This window comes from Diceros bicornis, chromosome 23 (assembly GCF_020826845.1).
Source record: "Diceros bicornis minor isolate mBicDic1 chromosome 23, mDicBic1.mat.cur, whole genome shotgun sequence".
NCBI lineage: Eukaryota > Metazoa > Chordata > Mammalia > Perissodactyla > Rhinocerotidae > Diceros > Diceros bicornis.
Window position 1 is genome coordinate 588,850 of NC_080762.1, and position 18,189 is coordinate 607,038.

At 41.1% G+C, this 18,189-nt stretch overlaps 1 protein-coding gene across 5 annotated transcripts in view; it reads right to left on the reverse strand.

Annotated features, from left to right (window-relative positions):
* ARFGEF3 (ARFGEF family member 3) overlaps positions 1-18,189 on the reverse strand; it is a 158,050-nt gene that overhangs the window by 19,774 nt on the left and 120,087 nt on the right. For all 5 annotated transcript variants that reach the window (XM_058566189.1, XM_058566187.1, XM_058566186.1 and 2 more), the window contains 4 exons: positions 17,240-17,419; positions 6,770-6,914; positions 5,150-5,272; positions 515-618 (listed from right to left, as the gene is read on the reverse strand). In XM_058566189.1, coding sequence (XP_058422172.1) covers positions 515-618; positions 5,150-5,272; positions 6,770-6,914; positions 17,240-17,419 — 552 coding nt within the window. The remainder of the gene's footprint in view (positions 1-514; positions 619-5,149; positions 5,273-6,769; positions 6,915-17,239; positions 17,420-18,189) is intronic.

Consider the following 18,189-nt stretch of genomic DNA (forward strand, 5'->3'; position numbering starts at 1 on the left):
GAGAGGTGTATAGTCTTGTTCTAGCAGCATTTGACACGGATAAGGACAGAGAATTATTGGATTTAGCACAACCAAGGTCACTGTTCACATTACTGGATTTCTTTACTAGATCTTCATCAAATACATCTCTCTCATTCTTTTTATGTCTCTTTTCACTGTTTGCACCCCCACCATCCAGGCTGTGGTACTATCAGGAAGACTTCCCACGACCTCATGACTCCTTCCCTACAGCCGGACACAAATATAGAGATTTTGGTAGTTCATGCATCGGAGCATAAATGAGACACTTCAAAGGTCTCAGGATCCAGCTGTGTGTCCCAGTGTATCTTTATCACTTTCTTTCTCTCCTTCACGAAAGGGGTGGGGACAAAAATTTATACACCAAATCTAACCCCCATCTCCTCATTGAGCAGAAAGTGTTTCTCTTGGACTTCAGCAAGACATCCACACATGTTTTGCAAGCATCTTCTGAGGCCAGTTTCAGGGCTGGGGCTCAGCACGAGCATGCCCCTACCTGAGAACAGCGCCTGAGGTAATCCAGGGCAGGGAGGCACAGGTCTGGGGACGTGGCTCCTGGTCCTGGGACACAGTCTCCAATCTCCTTACAGTCCACCTCCCCTAGAGGCAGCAAGGGGGACAGAGACAAACCAAGTTACCCTTGTTTATCCCATCACAGCAGAAGACTGATTTAGTCATATAGCATTAGTTCACCAAATGTCTACTAAAATAGATAAAAAAAGAAGAAAGGAAAAACTAGTCCAAATTGTACAACCCTGAGAAAAATCCTTTTGGTCACTTCCCCCGCATGAGTACATGTTAAATACAGTTAGGACACACTGTCCATCTTATTCTGTTGGGAGTATTTTGTTTGGTAACATCCTTTTTGACTCAACAACAAACACGTTTCCACATTCTACGCCAGTACTTTCAGTTCCTGGACGGTGCTCTTTGGTACCTGGGCCCCTGCTGCTGATGGTGTGACTGCTGAAGCTTTGATGACAGAGGACGATCCCGGAGACAAGCCCCGCGCTGGCTGGAAGGAAGCACTGAGCCCTCCCTACTTGAGGAGGGCCTTGTTTGCTGCCAGCGCTCAGCGCACAGTAGTGATGATAAATGAAGGCTCGAGGAAGATTCCAGACATCTGGGGTCTGGGTATAGAGACCACTTAATGGAACTGAAATGATTTCTACTGTTTGTGTACATGTCTAGAGACTTAACAGATCTGTCGAGGGCATCTAGATATTCCATAGGTAAATAGCAGTTAGAATTATCATTTTTCTTTTCATGTTATGAATCTATTTCTATCTTTTTAATAAAATCATTCCACAGTACTGTAATTACTTCTAACTGTCTACAATCATAGCAAGCAGCTGTGGGTAAACAGACATAATTACTAGGTATTAGTTAAAATTTAGAAGCAGATAAAGAGGCATGTTTCTTCTTGAAAAAAAAACAAAAGATAAACCTTTCCTATGTTTTAGATCAGGGATTGGCAGACGTTTTTGTACAGGGCCAGACAGTAAAAACTTTACGCTCTGCAGGCCATACTGTCTTTGCTGCAACTTCTCGACTCTACAATGTAGCACAAAAACAGCCATAGACAAATGACCATGGCTGTGCTCCAATAAAACTTGGTTTATAAAAACTATGAGTGGGGGCCGGCCCGGTGGCGCAAGCGGTTAAGTGCGCGAGCTCCGCTGCAGCGACCCAGGGTTCACGGGTTCGGATCCCGGGCATGCACCGGTGCACCGCCTATAGAGCCATGATGTGGCAGCGTCCCATAAAAAGTAGAGGAAGATGGGCATGGATGTTAGCCCAGGGCCAGTCTTCCTCAGCAAAAAGAGGAAGATTGGCACACACACACACAAAAACTATGAGTGGGTCAGATTTGGCCACAGACAGACTGTGGGCCACAGTCTGTCAACCCCAGTTTAGAGTAGCACACCTTACAATGTAAGAACACAGACCAGCTCAAATTCATGCTGAAATAACCACATGGGAATTAAAAATAAATTCCTTTCCTATCCTGCTGATGACAGTGAGTGTTCCAAAGTTTCTACTGAAGCTGTTGCGCTGCTCATCAAAGTCTGTGCAGATGGCGCTCCCCAGAGCCGGGCAGTACAAGCCAGCATGGCTATACTGGGGGCTCAGACGTCCCACGGACGGCAAGCCTCACACAAATAACTCACCTTATAATTCATAGAAAAAACAGAACCTGTCTGTTTTAAATATACTCACGTGCACATCGATAATTCTGCATCTCTATTTTCAGGTCCCATCTCCCTCCCTAAGATAAAATCTCAAATTTCTAACATACTGCTAGGCATCTCCACCTGAATATTTCACAGAAACTCAACATGTCCAAATGTCCAACTACATTTTCTTCTCCTCCACACCTAATCTGCTCTCCTTTTGGACATACAAATTCTGGGTAACATCAGTCTTTGCAAGAAACTTGGGGAGTGGGGAGTCATCCTTAGTTCCTCCTCTCCAGGCCCCACATCCGAGCAGTCCCATCCTGTAGATCCCACCTCTCCAATATCCTGAATTCCATCCTCTCTATGCTCTCCCAAACCACCGCAGCACTAGTTTCCCACTGCAGCCTCTTGTCCCCACATACAGAGACACGTGCTTGCCAGAGTTTAGTCTCTGATATTGATGTGATAGCCCCACTCTTTAGCTTAAAAACCTTTCCCACATATCCCAGATTCCCTGAGGTGGCCTGCAGAGCCTCACAGCCTGGCCTCTTCCTTCTTTCCAACTCCTCACCCATTATCCCTCCAATGTGGGCACCCCCAGTGTACCCATATCTTTAGAAAACTAAACAGACAGCTCCCTCCACAAACTTCAAATGTCACTCCCTTCCTGAAGCCTGCATGGACCCCACTACCACACACCCGTTTCAGCTGCTTGTTCATTTCAGCATAAATGGCTTTTTTTTTTACCAGCCTCTATAAATGTATTCAACTTCCTGAACGGTAATTATTGATTTATGTGTCTGTGAGTCTCTCACAGGCAGGAAGCATGTTTTAGTCATTTTTGTATCCCCACAGCACGTCCAGACCACCACACCCATGTAGCAGGAACTCAACAGTTCACTGAACAATAGAATACCAATAATCATGGTTCTTAAATGAAATACAGGACTGTGAAATAATAGAAAATATATACATTGGTCTCTGCCCCCAGTTCCTGGCACAGAGCTCCTAAAACCTTGTAATTTCCTAAGTGATAAGAATGCTAGGAGCATCTTTCGTTCTAATATTTGGGCTTTGACTCTGGTTCCTGATGCAGAGTTCCTAAGTCCCTTGGAATCTCCTGGGTGATAGGAGAGTCTTTTGTTCTAATAAGGCAATGCTTGGTGGACCCCTGGTTGGGAGCTGGTCACCAGAAGGACCACACCATTAGAAGCTTGGAATTTTCAGCCCCACCCTCTATGCTCCAGGAAGGGGAGAGGGGCTGGAAATTGAGTTAACGATTGATTATGCCTACATGATGAAGCCTCCATAAAAATCTCCAAAATATGGGGTTTGGAGAGCTTCTGGGTTGATGAACACATCCACACCAGGAGGTGGGTGCACCCCAACTCCACGGGGACAGACGCTCCTGCGCTTAGGACCTTTCTGGACCCCATTCTGTGTATCTCTTTATCTGGTGTTCATCTCTATCCTTTATCACATCCTCTATTATAGAATAAACTGGTAAACGTAAGCATTTCCCTGAGTTCTGTGAGCTGTTCTAACAAACTGAATCCAAGGGGTGGGGGTCATAAGAACCTCTGATTTGTAGACAAGTGGACTGAAGTTGTGGGTAACCTGGGGACCTACTACTTGCAATTGGCATTTGAGATGGGGGGCAGTCTCCTAGGACTGAGCCCTTAACCTGTGGGGTCTGTGTGAACTCTGGTTAGTGTCAGAATTGAACTGAATTGTAGGACATCTAGCTGGTGTCACAGAAAATTGCTTGGTGTAGGAAAAAACCCACACATCTGGTGTCAGAAGTGGGAGTGTGGCAGTCATGTGAGTAAAGGAGGAGTGAGTTTTACCTGAATTTTCTACTATCTAATGCAAAGATTCATACTTTAAGGTGATCTTATGATTAAGACACTAAATTACTTGGCTTCCATTTAATATAGAGCAGAGTTAAAAAAAAAATTACCTGTTACTCTGTCATTTCAAAGAAATCTTCCTGTGAAGCCCTGTACATAGAGTCGATAAGCGAGGGGCTGCCAAGCTTGCCTCGGCTCAGCCCTCTACTTCCCAGAGTGCAGAGAAGAGAATGAGGGTCCTGCACTTATCCCAAGGCCCACAGATCAGACCTGGGGCCTCCAGCCTCTATCCTGAAACTTACATTTTGTTCCTGCTCTAACATAGGGGAACATGAGTGAAGTCACCTAGCTTCTTTGTGTCCAGTTTTCTTTTACAAAGGAATTGTCAGTTGTTTAGCAAGAACAGAAAAGAATATTGTGAACCTTATATTTTCCTTACATAAAAGACCCTCAGGTTCTAGGTCTAAGAGCACTCCAGGGTGAAACCCTCAAAACTTTAAGACTTAAGTTTCTTCTAAACTTTTGGTTTAACTAACCACCACTGCCTTCCATTGCACCCCAGATGTTACAGCAGGTAATGTTGTACAGCATGCCTCTACTGTGTTAAAGTATTCCTAAATTAATCACAAAACCAGCTAGGTAGTTCTTGAAATACGTGAGGCCTCAAAGAAGGGCGATCTCTATACTTCCAAAATACATTTTACGATTAATAAGGCCTGGGGGGAGGCATTCTTATTTTTTGTTTAGGAGCTGGGAACTCAAACTCGGGCTGCTGACTACGTGACATCGAGGACAGCAGTTTCCTGCGTAAGGACAACTGTTGAGTAAATACTGACTATTTTAAGATTCAAAAAGAAGCTGGAGTAAAATAACGTATAGATTGAAAACACGCATCATTACAAGATTATCCCAAGAATACAATGAAAAATAACCCTGGACAAAATCCAAGCTGCTTTGACAGTAAGCTTTCTGCTTCTGAGTATACAATGCACCGCCATCTGCCTATATCCCAGAAGCTTGCTTGCTCCGGGAGGTTCAGACAAAGCCATCCCCGAAAGGGCCCCCTGCTGTCATGAGGCACGAGAGGAGGACTCTGCTTACCCAGTCCTTTGACAAACTTCATAAGGCACATGATGTAACTAGTAGCTGCATTCGCAAAGACCTGGATGTTGTCGGTGCTGAGAAAAGCTTCAAATACATCAAACACTGGAGCCTGGCCTTTTCCTGAGGGAGGAAGATTGTAGAGTTTTAAGACAGCGAAGTCTCTTCCCTTCAGGTTGCCAGTACTCCCAGCACATTCCATGGGGCCTGGGAAAAGATGTACTGTAGGGAAGCCTGGGCCTTCTGACTGGACAACTGGCTTAGCTCCCATGTCGTCCTTCTCAGCTGTGCCTGCAGGGGAGCTCAGCAGAAAGGAGGGCAGAGCTGGTTGAACGCAAGGCTGAGGCAATGTGTGGGTCAGAGGGCAGTGAAACAGGCGGGCCTCTGGAGTTCTGTGCACATAATTCTAGGGAGGGAAGGTTTAGACAAGCCCCCCATGGCACATGCTAATTACTCATGCCCATGCAGAAAAGAGTCAACATAGCAGGCATGGGACTGCCGTCCTTAGAAAGGTCTGCTTGCAAGGCTGGCCCTCGGCTGGCATCTGGGAACTTGGCTCTCAGAATATTCCCAGGCAACAGGTAACTGATAAGGGTGGTTCACTGTGCCTAGACTGTTTGTGCAAACAATATGGTTTATTCTGAACACCCACTTGCCTTCGGGGAGTCTAGATTTCGGTGCTTGCTAAGCAGAGGGTACCTACATGACCAGCCCTCAGCTGGGCTTCCCCGGGCAGAAACATCACACTCATGTTGCTGCCTTTTCACTTCTGGGGAAGAGTGTGCTCCATGAGACCCTTTGAGGGAGGGTGAGAACACTAGGAAGCCTGCACAGGGATCCCCCAGATTCTGTTTCCCTTATGATCTGGCTTGTCCATACTATGCTGCTATAATAAACCTTAGCTGTGAGCCCTGTAATAAATCTGAGCGTATGATAAATCTTAGCATAACTACATGCTGAGCCCTGAGGCCTTCTGGTGGGTCTCTGCACATAGGGGTGGTCTTGGGGACCCTGACACAACGCCCCTGGCTGTTGGGCCTGCCATATGGGTGCCCATCTATTTCCAGCCAGATCTGATCTCCCTAATTCAGATCCCCCAGTGTTATGATACTGCTCTGCTTCTTACTAGCAAGCAGATGACGTTTTTCTTTTTGGCTTTACAAATTCACTCAACGCAGATATGTATAAGCGAAACAAGGGAAGTCTCTCGGCCTTTTGTCCAACCCGCTGGTAAGGGCAGGGCCTGACGAAGCTCAGGCAGAGCTCAGCACCTGTGTACCTGCTGCACCAGCTTATTTCCTGCTGGTACAACAGCTGAATGCCAGTCTTCCTTCTTGTTCACTTTCTTTGGATAGCATGAAGCTTGCAAGAGAACTATTGCTCTACAGCAAAAATCACTCACACGTTCCTTCCACACTCACTCCTCTGCAAGGCCTAGCCAGAGCAATTAGGCAAGAAACAGAAATAAAACACATTCAATTTTGGAGGGAAGAAGTAAAATTGTCTCTGTTTGCAGATGACATGATCTTACATATAGAAAATCTTAAAGACTCCACCGAAAAAATTAAAATAAACGAATTCAGTGAAGTTTCAGGATACAAAATCAATAAACACTCTTACCCATGGAGTAGTCACCAACCAGGTACTCCTTCACCTCAGACTTGTCCCCGCTGTGCACTGTTTCCAGGGCACTGAACAAGGGCCTCCACCCCGACTGGATTTGGGTGGAACACACTTCAACCAGCTCACCGATGGACGTGACGACCTGGCAGAGGCAAAGGAGGTGGCACTTAAAACCCTTCCCTTAAAAGAAGCAGGGGAATTTCTGGGAAGGGTGATGTACTTCTCTGCTCCCCATTTCTGGGTTAATTTTAGTGAAAGAGAAAAATCAGAAACCAGACAAACTCACTCAAAAATCTTCTAAATAAGCATCCATATTGTATTAATTTGCATTTCACTAATGACTAATGTTGCTGAGCAACTTTTCACATGCTTATCAGACATTTGTAAATATTTTGCTATTCTTTAAATTAGGTTTTTCTTTTCTCATTAGTGTCTTTTTACTGAGTTTTTAGAGTTTTTATACATTCTAGATTCAAGTTCTTCCTGATATACATGATTTGCAAATATTTTTTCACAGCTTTGGACTTGTCTTTTTATTATTTTTAAATAGTGTCTTTTGAAGAGCAAAGTTTTTAATTTTGATGAAATCCAATTCATCAGTTTTTGTTTTTATGGATCATGTCGGTGTCATTTCTAAGAAACCTTTGCCTAACTCAAGGTCTCAAAGATTGTCTCCTGTGTCTTTTTGTAGAAACATTTAGTTTTTTCTCTTACGTGATCTGTGTTGAATTGCTTTTTTGTGTATGGTGAGAAGTAAGGGTGTGAGTTCATTTTTACTGCACGTGTTCAAGCACCATTTGCTGAAAATAATATCCTCTCCTTCCACTGAACTGCAATGGCATCTTTGTCAAAAATTAATTAATTAAACGTAAGAATTTATTTCTGTATTCTCTATTCGGTTGCATTGATTTATAGGTCTATCCTTACACCAATACCACACTGTGTTGATGACTAAAGTTCTGAAATCAAGTAGTGTAAATTCTCCAAAATGGTTCTTCTTTTTCAAATTTGTTTTCTCTATTCTAGATCCTTTGAACTTGCATATAAATCTGAGAATCATCTTGCTGATTTCTTCAAAATTGCACTGAATGTACACATCAATTTGGGGAAATTTGCCATTTAAAAAATATTGTCTTTCAATCCATGAACACAGTATATCTCATAATTTATTTGAATATTCTTTACTTTTTCTCAGCAATGTTTTGTAGTTTTCAGTGCAAAAGTCTTGAACTTTTGCTAAATTTATTTCTAAATCTTTTATTATTATTATTATTATTATTATTATTATTTTTGTGAGGAAGATCAGCTCTGAGCTAACATCTGCCAATCCTCCTCTTTTTGCTTGAGGAAGACTGGCCCTGGGCTAACATCCGTGCCCATCTTCCTCCACTTTACATGGGACGCTGCCACAGCATGGCTTGACAAGCGGTGCGTCAGTGTACGCCCGGGATCCGACCCCGGCGAACCCTGGGCTGCTGCAGCGGAGTGCGCGCACTTAACCACTTGCGCCACCGGGCCGGCCCTAAATCTTTTATTATTTTTGATGCTCTTGTGAATGAAATTGTTCTCTTAATTTCAATTTTTGATAATTTATTTCTCAGCTATAAAATTCAATTGACAATCAACATGATACACCACATTAACAAAATGAGGAATAAAAACCACAGGATCATCTCAATAGGTGCTGAGAAAGCATTTGACAAGATCCAACACCTATTTATGATAAAAACTCTCAATAAAATGGGTATAGAAGGAAAGCACCTCAACATAAAGGCCATATATGACAAACTCACAGCCAACACCATACTCAATGGGGAAAAACTGAAAGCCATCCCTCTGAGAATAGGAACAAGACAAGGGTGCCCACTTTTGCCACTCTTATTCAACATAGTACTGGAGGTTTTGGCCAGAGCAATTAGGCAAGAAAAAGAAATAAAAGGTATCCAAATAGGCAAGGAGGAAGTGAAACTCTTGCTGTTTGCAGATGATATGATTTTATATATAGAAAACCCTAAAGAATTCATCTGAAAACTATTAGAAATAATCAACAGTTACAGCAAAGTTGCAGGGTACAAAATCAATTTACAAAAATCTGTTGCATTTATATACTCGAATAACGAACTAACAGAAAGAGAACTCAAGAAGACAATCCCATTTACAATCACAACAAAAAGAATAAAATATCTAGGAATAAATTTAACCAACGAGGTGAAAGACCTGTTCAATGAAAACTATACGACACTATTGAAAGAAATTGATGATGACATAAAGGGATGGAAAAATATTCCATGCACATGGATTGGAAGAATAAACATAGTTAAAATGTCCATACTACCTAAAGCAATCTACAGATTCAATGCAATCCCAATCAGAATTCCAATGACATTCTTCATGGAAATAGAACAAAGAATCCTAAAATTCACATGGGGCAACAAAAGACACCGAATAGCTAAAGCAATCCTGAGAAAAAAGAACAAAGCTGGAGGCATCACAATTCTTGACTTTAAAATATACTACAAAGCTATAGTAATCAAAACAGCATGGTACTGGTACAAAAACAGACACACAGATCAACAGAACAGAATTGAAAGTCCAGAAATAAAACCACACATCTATGGACAGCTAGTCTGCAACAAAGAAGCTAAGAACATACAATGGAGAAAGGAGAGTCTCTTTAATAAATGGTGTTGGGAAAACTGGACAGCCACATGCAAAAGAATGAAAGCAGAGCATTATCTTACACCATACACAAAAATTAACTCAAAATGGATTCAAGACTTGAAGGTAAGATGTGAAACCATAAAACTTCTAGGAGAAAATATAGGCAGTACACTCTTTGACATCAGTCTTAGAAGGATCTTTTTGAATGCCATATCTACTCGGGCAAGGGAAACAAAGGAAAAACAAACAGGACTTCATGAGACTAAAGAGCTTCTGCAAGGCAAAAGAAACTACGAACAAAACAAAAAGACAACCCACCAACTGGGAGAAAATATTTGCAAATCATATATCTGGCAAGGGGTTAATTTCCAAAATATATAAAGAACTCATACAAGTCAAAAACAAGAAAACAAACAACCTGATCAAAAAATGGGCAGAGGATATGAACAGACATTTTTCCAAAGAGGATATACAGATGGCCAAAAGGCACATGAAAAGATGTTCAACATCACTAATCATCAGGTAAATGCAAATCAAAACTACAATGAGATATCACCTTACACCTATTAAAATTCCCATAATTACCAAGACAAAAAACAACAAATGTTGGAAAGGTTGTGGAGAAAAACGAACCCTCATACACTGTTGGTGGGAATGCAAACTGATGCAGCTGCTATGGAAAACAGTATGGAGATTTCTCAAGAAATTAAAAATAGAAATACCATCTGATCCAGCTATACCACTACTGGATATTTATCCAAAAAACTTGAAGTCAACAATTCAAAGAGACTCATGAACCCCTATGTTCATGGCAGCATTATTTACAATAGTCAAGATGTGGAAGCAACCCAAGTGCCCATCGACTGATGACTGGATAAAGAAGATGTGCTAGATATACAATGGAATACTACTCAGCCATAAAGCAAGACAAAATCGTCCCATTTGCAACAACATGGATGGAACTTGAGGGTATTATGTTAAGCGAGATAAGCCAGACTGAGAAAGACAAACATCGTATGTTTTCACTCATATGTGGAAGATAAACAAATACATGGAGAAAGAGAACAGATTAGTGGTTACCAGAGGGGTAGGGGTTGGTGGGTGGGCACAAGGGGTAAAGGGGCACATATGTATAGTGACTGACAGATAATAGTGTACAACTGAAATTTCACAATGTTGTAAACTATTATGACACCAATAAAAAATTCAATTGATTTTAATATGTTGCTCTTATACCCAGTGATCTTGCTAAACTCACTATTAATTCTAGTAATTTTTTGTAAACCCCTTAGGATTTTCTACATACAAGACCGCATTATCTGTGAACTAAGACAGTTTTACGTTGCTTTTCAAATGTGGATGCCTTTAATTTTTTATACAATGAGTAAACGTTATAATATTGAATAGAAACAGTAAAGATGGAAATCCTGACTTGTTCCTGATCATAGGGAAAAAGCATTCAGTCCCTCACCATGAAGTGTGACGTGAGATCTAAGATTCTCAAAGATGCCCTTTATCCAATTGAGAAAATTCCTTCTAGTCCTCATTTCTTAAAAGTTTTTATTGAAGATGGGTGTTGGATTTTGTCAAGTGTTTTTTCTATATCTAATTAGATGACCATGTGGTTTCAATCCTCTATTAATTGAATTTGAGCTATTAAGCCAACCTTACACTTCTGGAATAAATTCTGTATGTCACAGTGTTTAATCTTCTTTATGTGTTACTAGATTTAGTTTGCTAAAAATCTTTAAAAGATTTTTGGGTCTACATTCATGAAGAATATTAGTCTGTAGTTTTCTTTCCTTATGGTTTTGGTATCAGAGTAAAACTGGCCTCATAAAATGAGTTTACAAGCCATCCTTCCTCTTCTATTTTCTGATAGAGTTTGTGTAGGGCTATTATTTCTTCCTTAAATAGTTTACAGATTCACAATGAAACCAACAGGGCTTGAGTTTTCTTTGTGGGAAGATTTTAAATTAGTAATTCAATTTCTTTACTTGATATAGGTCTATGTATTTGGATTTTCTATTTATTATTGAAAAAGTTTTGGTTGTGTCTTTCTAAGAATTTTTCCATTTTGTCTAAGTTGTCTATTTCATTGGCATAAATTTTCTCATAATGCTCTCTTATAATTTTTTTGGTTTCTGTAGGGTTTTCAGTGATGTCCCACTTTCATTTGATTTTGGTAATTTGTGGTTTCAGTGATTTCCCCAATCTCACTGGTTTCTGCTCTGGCTTATTTTGTCCTCCTTTTATCTTCCTTGGATGAACTCTTCTTGTAGTGTCTTGAGGTGAAAGTTTAGATTATTGATTTTGGGTCTTTCTTCCTTACTACTATGAGCATCTGCAGTCATAATTTCCCTCTAAGTACTGCTTTAGCTGTATCCCACAAATTCTGATATGTTGTGTTTCCATTTTCATTTATTCAAGATGTTTTCTAGTCTCCTTGGTAATTTCTTCTTTGACCCATGGGCTACTCAGAATTGAGTTGTTTGGTTTCCATATTTCCTTCTGTTGTTGACTCTGAATTTAATTTCACTGTGGCTGGAAAAGATACTGTGTATGATTTCAATTCTATTTCATTTACTGAGTCTAGTGTATCATCCATCACAGAGAACGTTCCATGTGCCCTGGAAAAGAACGTGTGTTCGTCTGTTGGGTGGAGTGCTGCAGACGTCAGTCAGGGCAGGCTGGTTGCTGCTGCTGTCTCTCTTCTCCATCCTCACTGATTCACCGTCTAGTTGCTCTATCAACTACTGAGAGAGGAGCGCTGCGAAGTCCCACTATAATTCTCTTTTTTTATTGTGGTAAAATTATACCTAACATAAAATTTTAACCATTTTAAGTATACAGTTCAAGGGCATTAAGTGCATTCACATTATTGTGCAACTATCACTACCATCCCTCTCCAGAACATGTTCCTTTTGCCAAACTGAAACTCTGTCCCCATTAAACAGTAACTCCCCTTTCCCTCCTACTATAATTCTTACATTGTCTATTTCTCCTTTCAATTCTGTTTTTGCTTCCTGTCTATTTAAGGTTTTATTGTTAGGTATATATACATTTATAATTGATATATCTTCCTAATATATTGACCTCTTCATAATTATTAAATGTCTCTATTTCTAGTAATATTTCTCATATTAATGTCTATTTTGCCTGACATTAATATAGTCACCCCAGCTCTTTCAAGATTACTGTTTGCACACATATCACTTTCAATCCTTTTACTTTCAATCTATTTGTCTTTGAACTGAAAATCTGTTTCTTGTAGACCGCATATTGTAGTATCTTGTTGTTTTATCCAGTCTTACAATCTCTGCCTTTTGATAGTTTGGTCAATTCCTGTTTTTAAAACATCTTTATTAAAATACAAATCATATAGGATAAAATTTACCCATTTATAATGTATAATTCAATGTCTTTAACCATATTCACAGAGTTGTGTAACCATCACCACAATCTAATTTTAGAGCATTTTCATTGAGGCCCCCTAAAACCCAGTACCTGTTGGCAGTCATTCCCCACCCCACCACCCTGTCCTCTGCCCTAGGCAACCACTAATCTACTTTCTGTCTCTATAGATTTGCCTACTGTGGACATTTCATATAAATGCAATCATATAAAATGTGGTCTTTTGTGACAGGTTTTCATTTAATGTAATGTTTTCAAAGTTCATCCATGCTGTAGCACAAATCAGTACTTTATATTTTTTATTGCCGAATAATATTTCATTGCGTAGATATATCACATTTTATTTATCCATTTATAAGCTGATGGATTTTGGGCTGTTTCCAACTTTTTGGCTATTATGAATAATGTTGCTATGAATGTTTGTGTACAAGATTTGTAAGGACGTATGTTTTCATTTCTCTTGGGTATAGACCTTTTGAGGAACTGCCAGACTGTTTTCCATGGCGGTGACACATTTTACCCTCCCACCAGTAGAGTATGAGGGTTCGCACTAATCCACGTCCTCACCAAAACTTATCACCTGTCTTTTTTAATTGAAGGCATCCTAGTGGGGTTTGAAGTGATATCTCATTGTGCATTTCCCTAATGACTAACGATGCTGAGCATCTTTTCACCAATGCATATTTAAGGCTATCATTGACACGGCTCTATTTACATCTGTCACTTTGCTATTTGTTTTCCATATATATCAGTGTTTTTTGTTCCTGCTCCTGCTTTACCACCTTCCTTTGTGTTAAACATATTTTTAGTGTACTATTTTAATTCCTCTGTTTATTGTTAATCTGTCTTTTGTTTGACTCTCTTGGTTGGTGCCCTAGGGATTATAACATGCATCTTCAATTTATCACAATACACTTCAGGTTAATACTGGCTTAATTCTGGCAAAATGTAGCAACTTTACTTCTACACAGTTGCATTTTTCTCCCCCTTCTTTCTGCTGTTATTTATATTACATTTTTATATTTAATAAATCAAAAAATAGTGTTGCAGTTATTGCTTTAAATATTTTTAAAATAAATTAAGAAAAAGAGGAAATATATACATAATCTTTTATATTTACCTACATAGGTACCATTACTTCTTGTGAAACTGATTTACCATCTTGTGTTATTTCCTTTCAGTCTGAAGGAATTCTTTTAGTATTTCTTGTAGGACAGGTCTGCTGGCAAGGAATTCTTTCAACTTTTGTTAATCTGAGAATGTTTTTACTTCATTTTTGAAAAGTAACGTCTCTAGAATTATTCACTGATCTTTTTTTTTCTTTCAGCACTTTCAATGTGTTATTACATGGTCTTCCAGCCTGTTCCTCCTGGAAAAGTCAGCAATTAGTCTACTGTTGTCCCCTGCAGTACTGACTGTTTTCTCTTGTTGCTCTCAAGGTTTTGTCTTGTCTTTGAGCATTTTGATGACAATGTATCTATTGTAGGTATCTTTGATGTGCTGATCCTACTTGGGGTTCCATTACATCTCTAAATACATTTTCCCACCCCTTTGTCTTTCTCTTCTTCACCTGGGACCCCCCTTACACGTATGCCTGACATTGTCTCACAGGTCTCTAAGGCTTTATCTTTGGTCAAACTGAATTCTCTCTGATCTTCAGAATGTGTACTTTCTATTAATCTATTTTCAAGATCACTGATTCTTTCTTCTGCCATCTCAAATCTTGCTGGTAAGCCCATTTAGTGGATTTTTCATTTCATTTATCACTCTTCAACTCTAGAATTTGCATTTTTTCAAAATTTCTACTGTAGCTGTACTCAGATTCCCAATTTTTGAGTCATTATCACCACATTTTCCTTTAATTCTTTGAATATATTTATAATATCTGCTTTAAAGTCTCTGTCCCTTAATCTAATATCTGAGTTCACTCTAAGTCAGTTTCTACTTTTTGTTCTTCCCTCCAAGTATGTATCACTCTTTCTTCTTTGCATGTCTCATAATTTTTTTGCTGAAAACTGGACATTTTAGATAACATCTTGTAGCAATGCTGGATTCTGATTTATTTTCCTCAGTTTTCTTTTAAACTAAGTTGCTTGGCCTCATACTGTGGAATCTGTCTCTTCCTGTGGCATGAGGCACCAATGTCTCTGCTCAATTTATTTTTAGCCTGACTTCCTAGGGTTGGCCCCATGTCTGCATAGGTTAGTGGTCAGCTGATGAAGAGGGCAGAGATTGTGCTCAAATAAATACCTTGAACCTTTAAAGCTTCCATCCTCTGCCAACCAATCTGTGAGTGTAGGCTGGGGAGAATATTCAAAATTGAGTGAGGTTTTTTTTTTAGTGAGGAATATTAGCCCTGAGCTAACATCTGTTCTCAATCCTCCTCTTTTTTTTTATTTTGTGAGGAAGATCAGCCCTGAGCTAACATCTGCCAATCCTCCTCTTTTTTTGCTGAGGAAGACTGGCCCTGGGCTAACATCCGTGCCCATCTTCCTCCACTTTATATGGGATGCCACCACAACATGGCTTGCCAAGTGGTGTGTCGGTGCATGCCCAGGATCTGAACCGGCGAACTCTGGGCCGCTGCAGCAGAGCGCGTGCACTCAACTGCTTGTGCCACTGGGCCGGCCCCTCAATCCTCCTCTTTTTGCTGAGGAAGATTAGCCCTGGGCTAACATCCCTGCCCATCTTCCTCTACTTTATACGTGGGATGCTGCCACAGCATGGCTTGATAAGCGGTGCATAGGTCCGTCCATGCCCGGGTTCCAAACCTGCGAACCCCGGGCTGCCTAAGCGGAGTGCGAACTTAACCGTTACGCCACCGGGCCAGCCCTCAAAGTTCAGCCAGTTCTTAAGTCTCTCTGGTCTTCACTTTCTGATGGGATCTCTATGGTCTGTCCTGTATATGCCCATGTTTTAGTCAGCCAGAGATGTGTGAAGAACTTATCTAGTCCTTCTAAGAATCTCTGGTTTCCTGTGTCCTCATGTGACATTTCTGACTGGGTCACTCTTGCAACTTTAGGCTAGCAAAGTTGTAGGATTCTCTTGTTCATTTCCTAATGAAATGAACTTTTAGTTGACAAACCAAGGGTCTTTTTTCCTCTTCTCCAAACCAAGTCTGTCCTTTAAGCAGAAAAACTGATGACTTTCCCAGTCAGCCCCACGCTGGTCAAACTTCTATTCTTGCCAACAGCCTGGGAGCAGGAGTGATGAGTGCAGTCTTCAGCAAGAGGGTCACACAGTCCCCCTGTTCTTAACCAAAGTTCTGGCAAGAGCTATTTTTAAACATAAATACTACTCAATTTGTTGTCTACCCTTGGTCAATTTCCAGATCCCTAAAGTGGTCGCTTTTGACAATTTTTTCTTGTTGTGTATTTGATTTTTATGGAGAAGATTCACTGACTTCTTCATGAACCACAGCCGAAGTCCCTGCTATCCTAAATCTTTCTGAACACATTTAAGCACAGTTATTTTAAAGTTTGTCTCTGATAACTCCAACATCTGGATCCCCAAAGGGGAGATGGGGGAGGGTGTGTGTGTGTCTATTTTTATTGTTTTTCTTTTTGTATTCAATGACACGTTTTTTCCTAATGAGCCGATTGTTTTTGATTGAGTGCAGACACTCAGCTTCACCTAACGGCAAATTCCCTCCTGGCAAATCCAATCCTAGAGCTCTGCTTACTTCTCTGGCTTCCCATTCTTACTTAGTTTTGGGCATCTTAGTAATCCCTACTTTCTTGCCAGTGTGTCAGTGTATTCAAAAGGAATTTTTTTTTTTTTTTGAGGAAGACTGGCCCTGCACTAACATCTGTTACCAATCTTCCTCTTTTTTCTTTTTTCTCCCTGAAGCCCCAGTACATAGTTGTATATCAGAGTTGTAGCTCTTCTATGTGGGACGCCACCTCAGCATGGCTTGATGAGCGGTGAGTAGATCCATGCCCAGGATCCGAACCAGTGAACCCTGGGCTACCAAAGCAGAACACGCCAACTTAACCGCTATGGCACAGGGCCGGCCCCTCAAAAGGAGTTTTTTAACCCTTATTTAACATTTTTAGTAGATTTCAGAGACAGAGGATCTGTCTGTGTTCCTAGCCCACCGTAATGCTTGGTATGAAGTCTCCATTTAGTCTCTTTACCATCTGTCTCCCAGCAGAGGATATGACAGTGGTTAAGAGAATAGGCCAGTATAGCCGTGTGCCTGGTTCAAATCCCAGTTCGGTCAATCAGTAATCATGTATCCTTAGCTAAACTGCTTAACCTCTTTTTGTCACAGATTCCACAGAGGATTATGAGGAAGATTAAATATGCAAAGCTCACACAACAGTGCCTGCCAGCGCACTCAGTGAGAGCCTGCTGTGATGACACCAATGCTGACCACCACAACACACTGACCTGGTCTTGGACGTCCTCATCACACAGCTCCAGCTGCATAATACGCTCAAAAGGTCGGAAGAGTGCTTCATTAAAGTGAAAATGAGGTGGCTCATTCCAGTCAGTGAGAACCTCTGTCAGTATATCATGGATGAAGGAAACAGCCTTCTGAGACACATGTCTTTCCTTATGGCAGGCAGCCTGCAAAATTCACCAGAGAGTGCAACACCATCAGGGGTTTTCCTAACCCTCCTCACTGTAGGGAGGTGGAGGCAGCAATTCTGTTATAGCAAAAAAATTCCAGGAGATTAGTATAGATGAACAGCACACTGAATTGAATTTTTAATAATTTAACCAACTGATCAGACACAATTCCAATGTTACTTTAATGTTGCTGGAAAAATCAGAGTTTCTAGTAATTGTTTTTTCCTGTAACATGACAGTTTTCTGGGGTGGCACAGAACATGCTGCCTATAAGGACACCAGAACCTCATCTGGGAACTGCCCATGGTCTCCTTCTCAGCTGTGCCCAAACATGCGAAGGTCAGACTAGTCACCTGTCCCTTGGAAGGTGGGGCAACTGCAAGGCAAAGCTCTGACAGGCTCAGGGCTCCTTGTGCCCACGCCCTCAGCAGTCCCCTCACGCTGACCCTGGGCTTGGATGCGTCACCTGCTTTGGACAATGGAACGACAGCAAATACCATACAAGGAGAGAATTAAAAGGTAGTTCTGACTTGGGACCTGGTCTCTTCTTTCCTTGGAATCCTAAGAATGCCACGTGAACGAGCGTGGCTAGTCAGCTGGTGGGTGAGAGACCACGCAGAGAGGCCCGTTGGTCCAGCCTCCCTAGTCTAGGCTCTCATGCACCAGCTGACCACAGGTACACAAGTAAGGCCAGCTGAGCCTGGCCCAGACCAGAAGAACTGCCCAGCCAAGCCCAGCCTAAATTTCTGCCCCAGAGAATCTGGAGC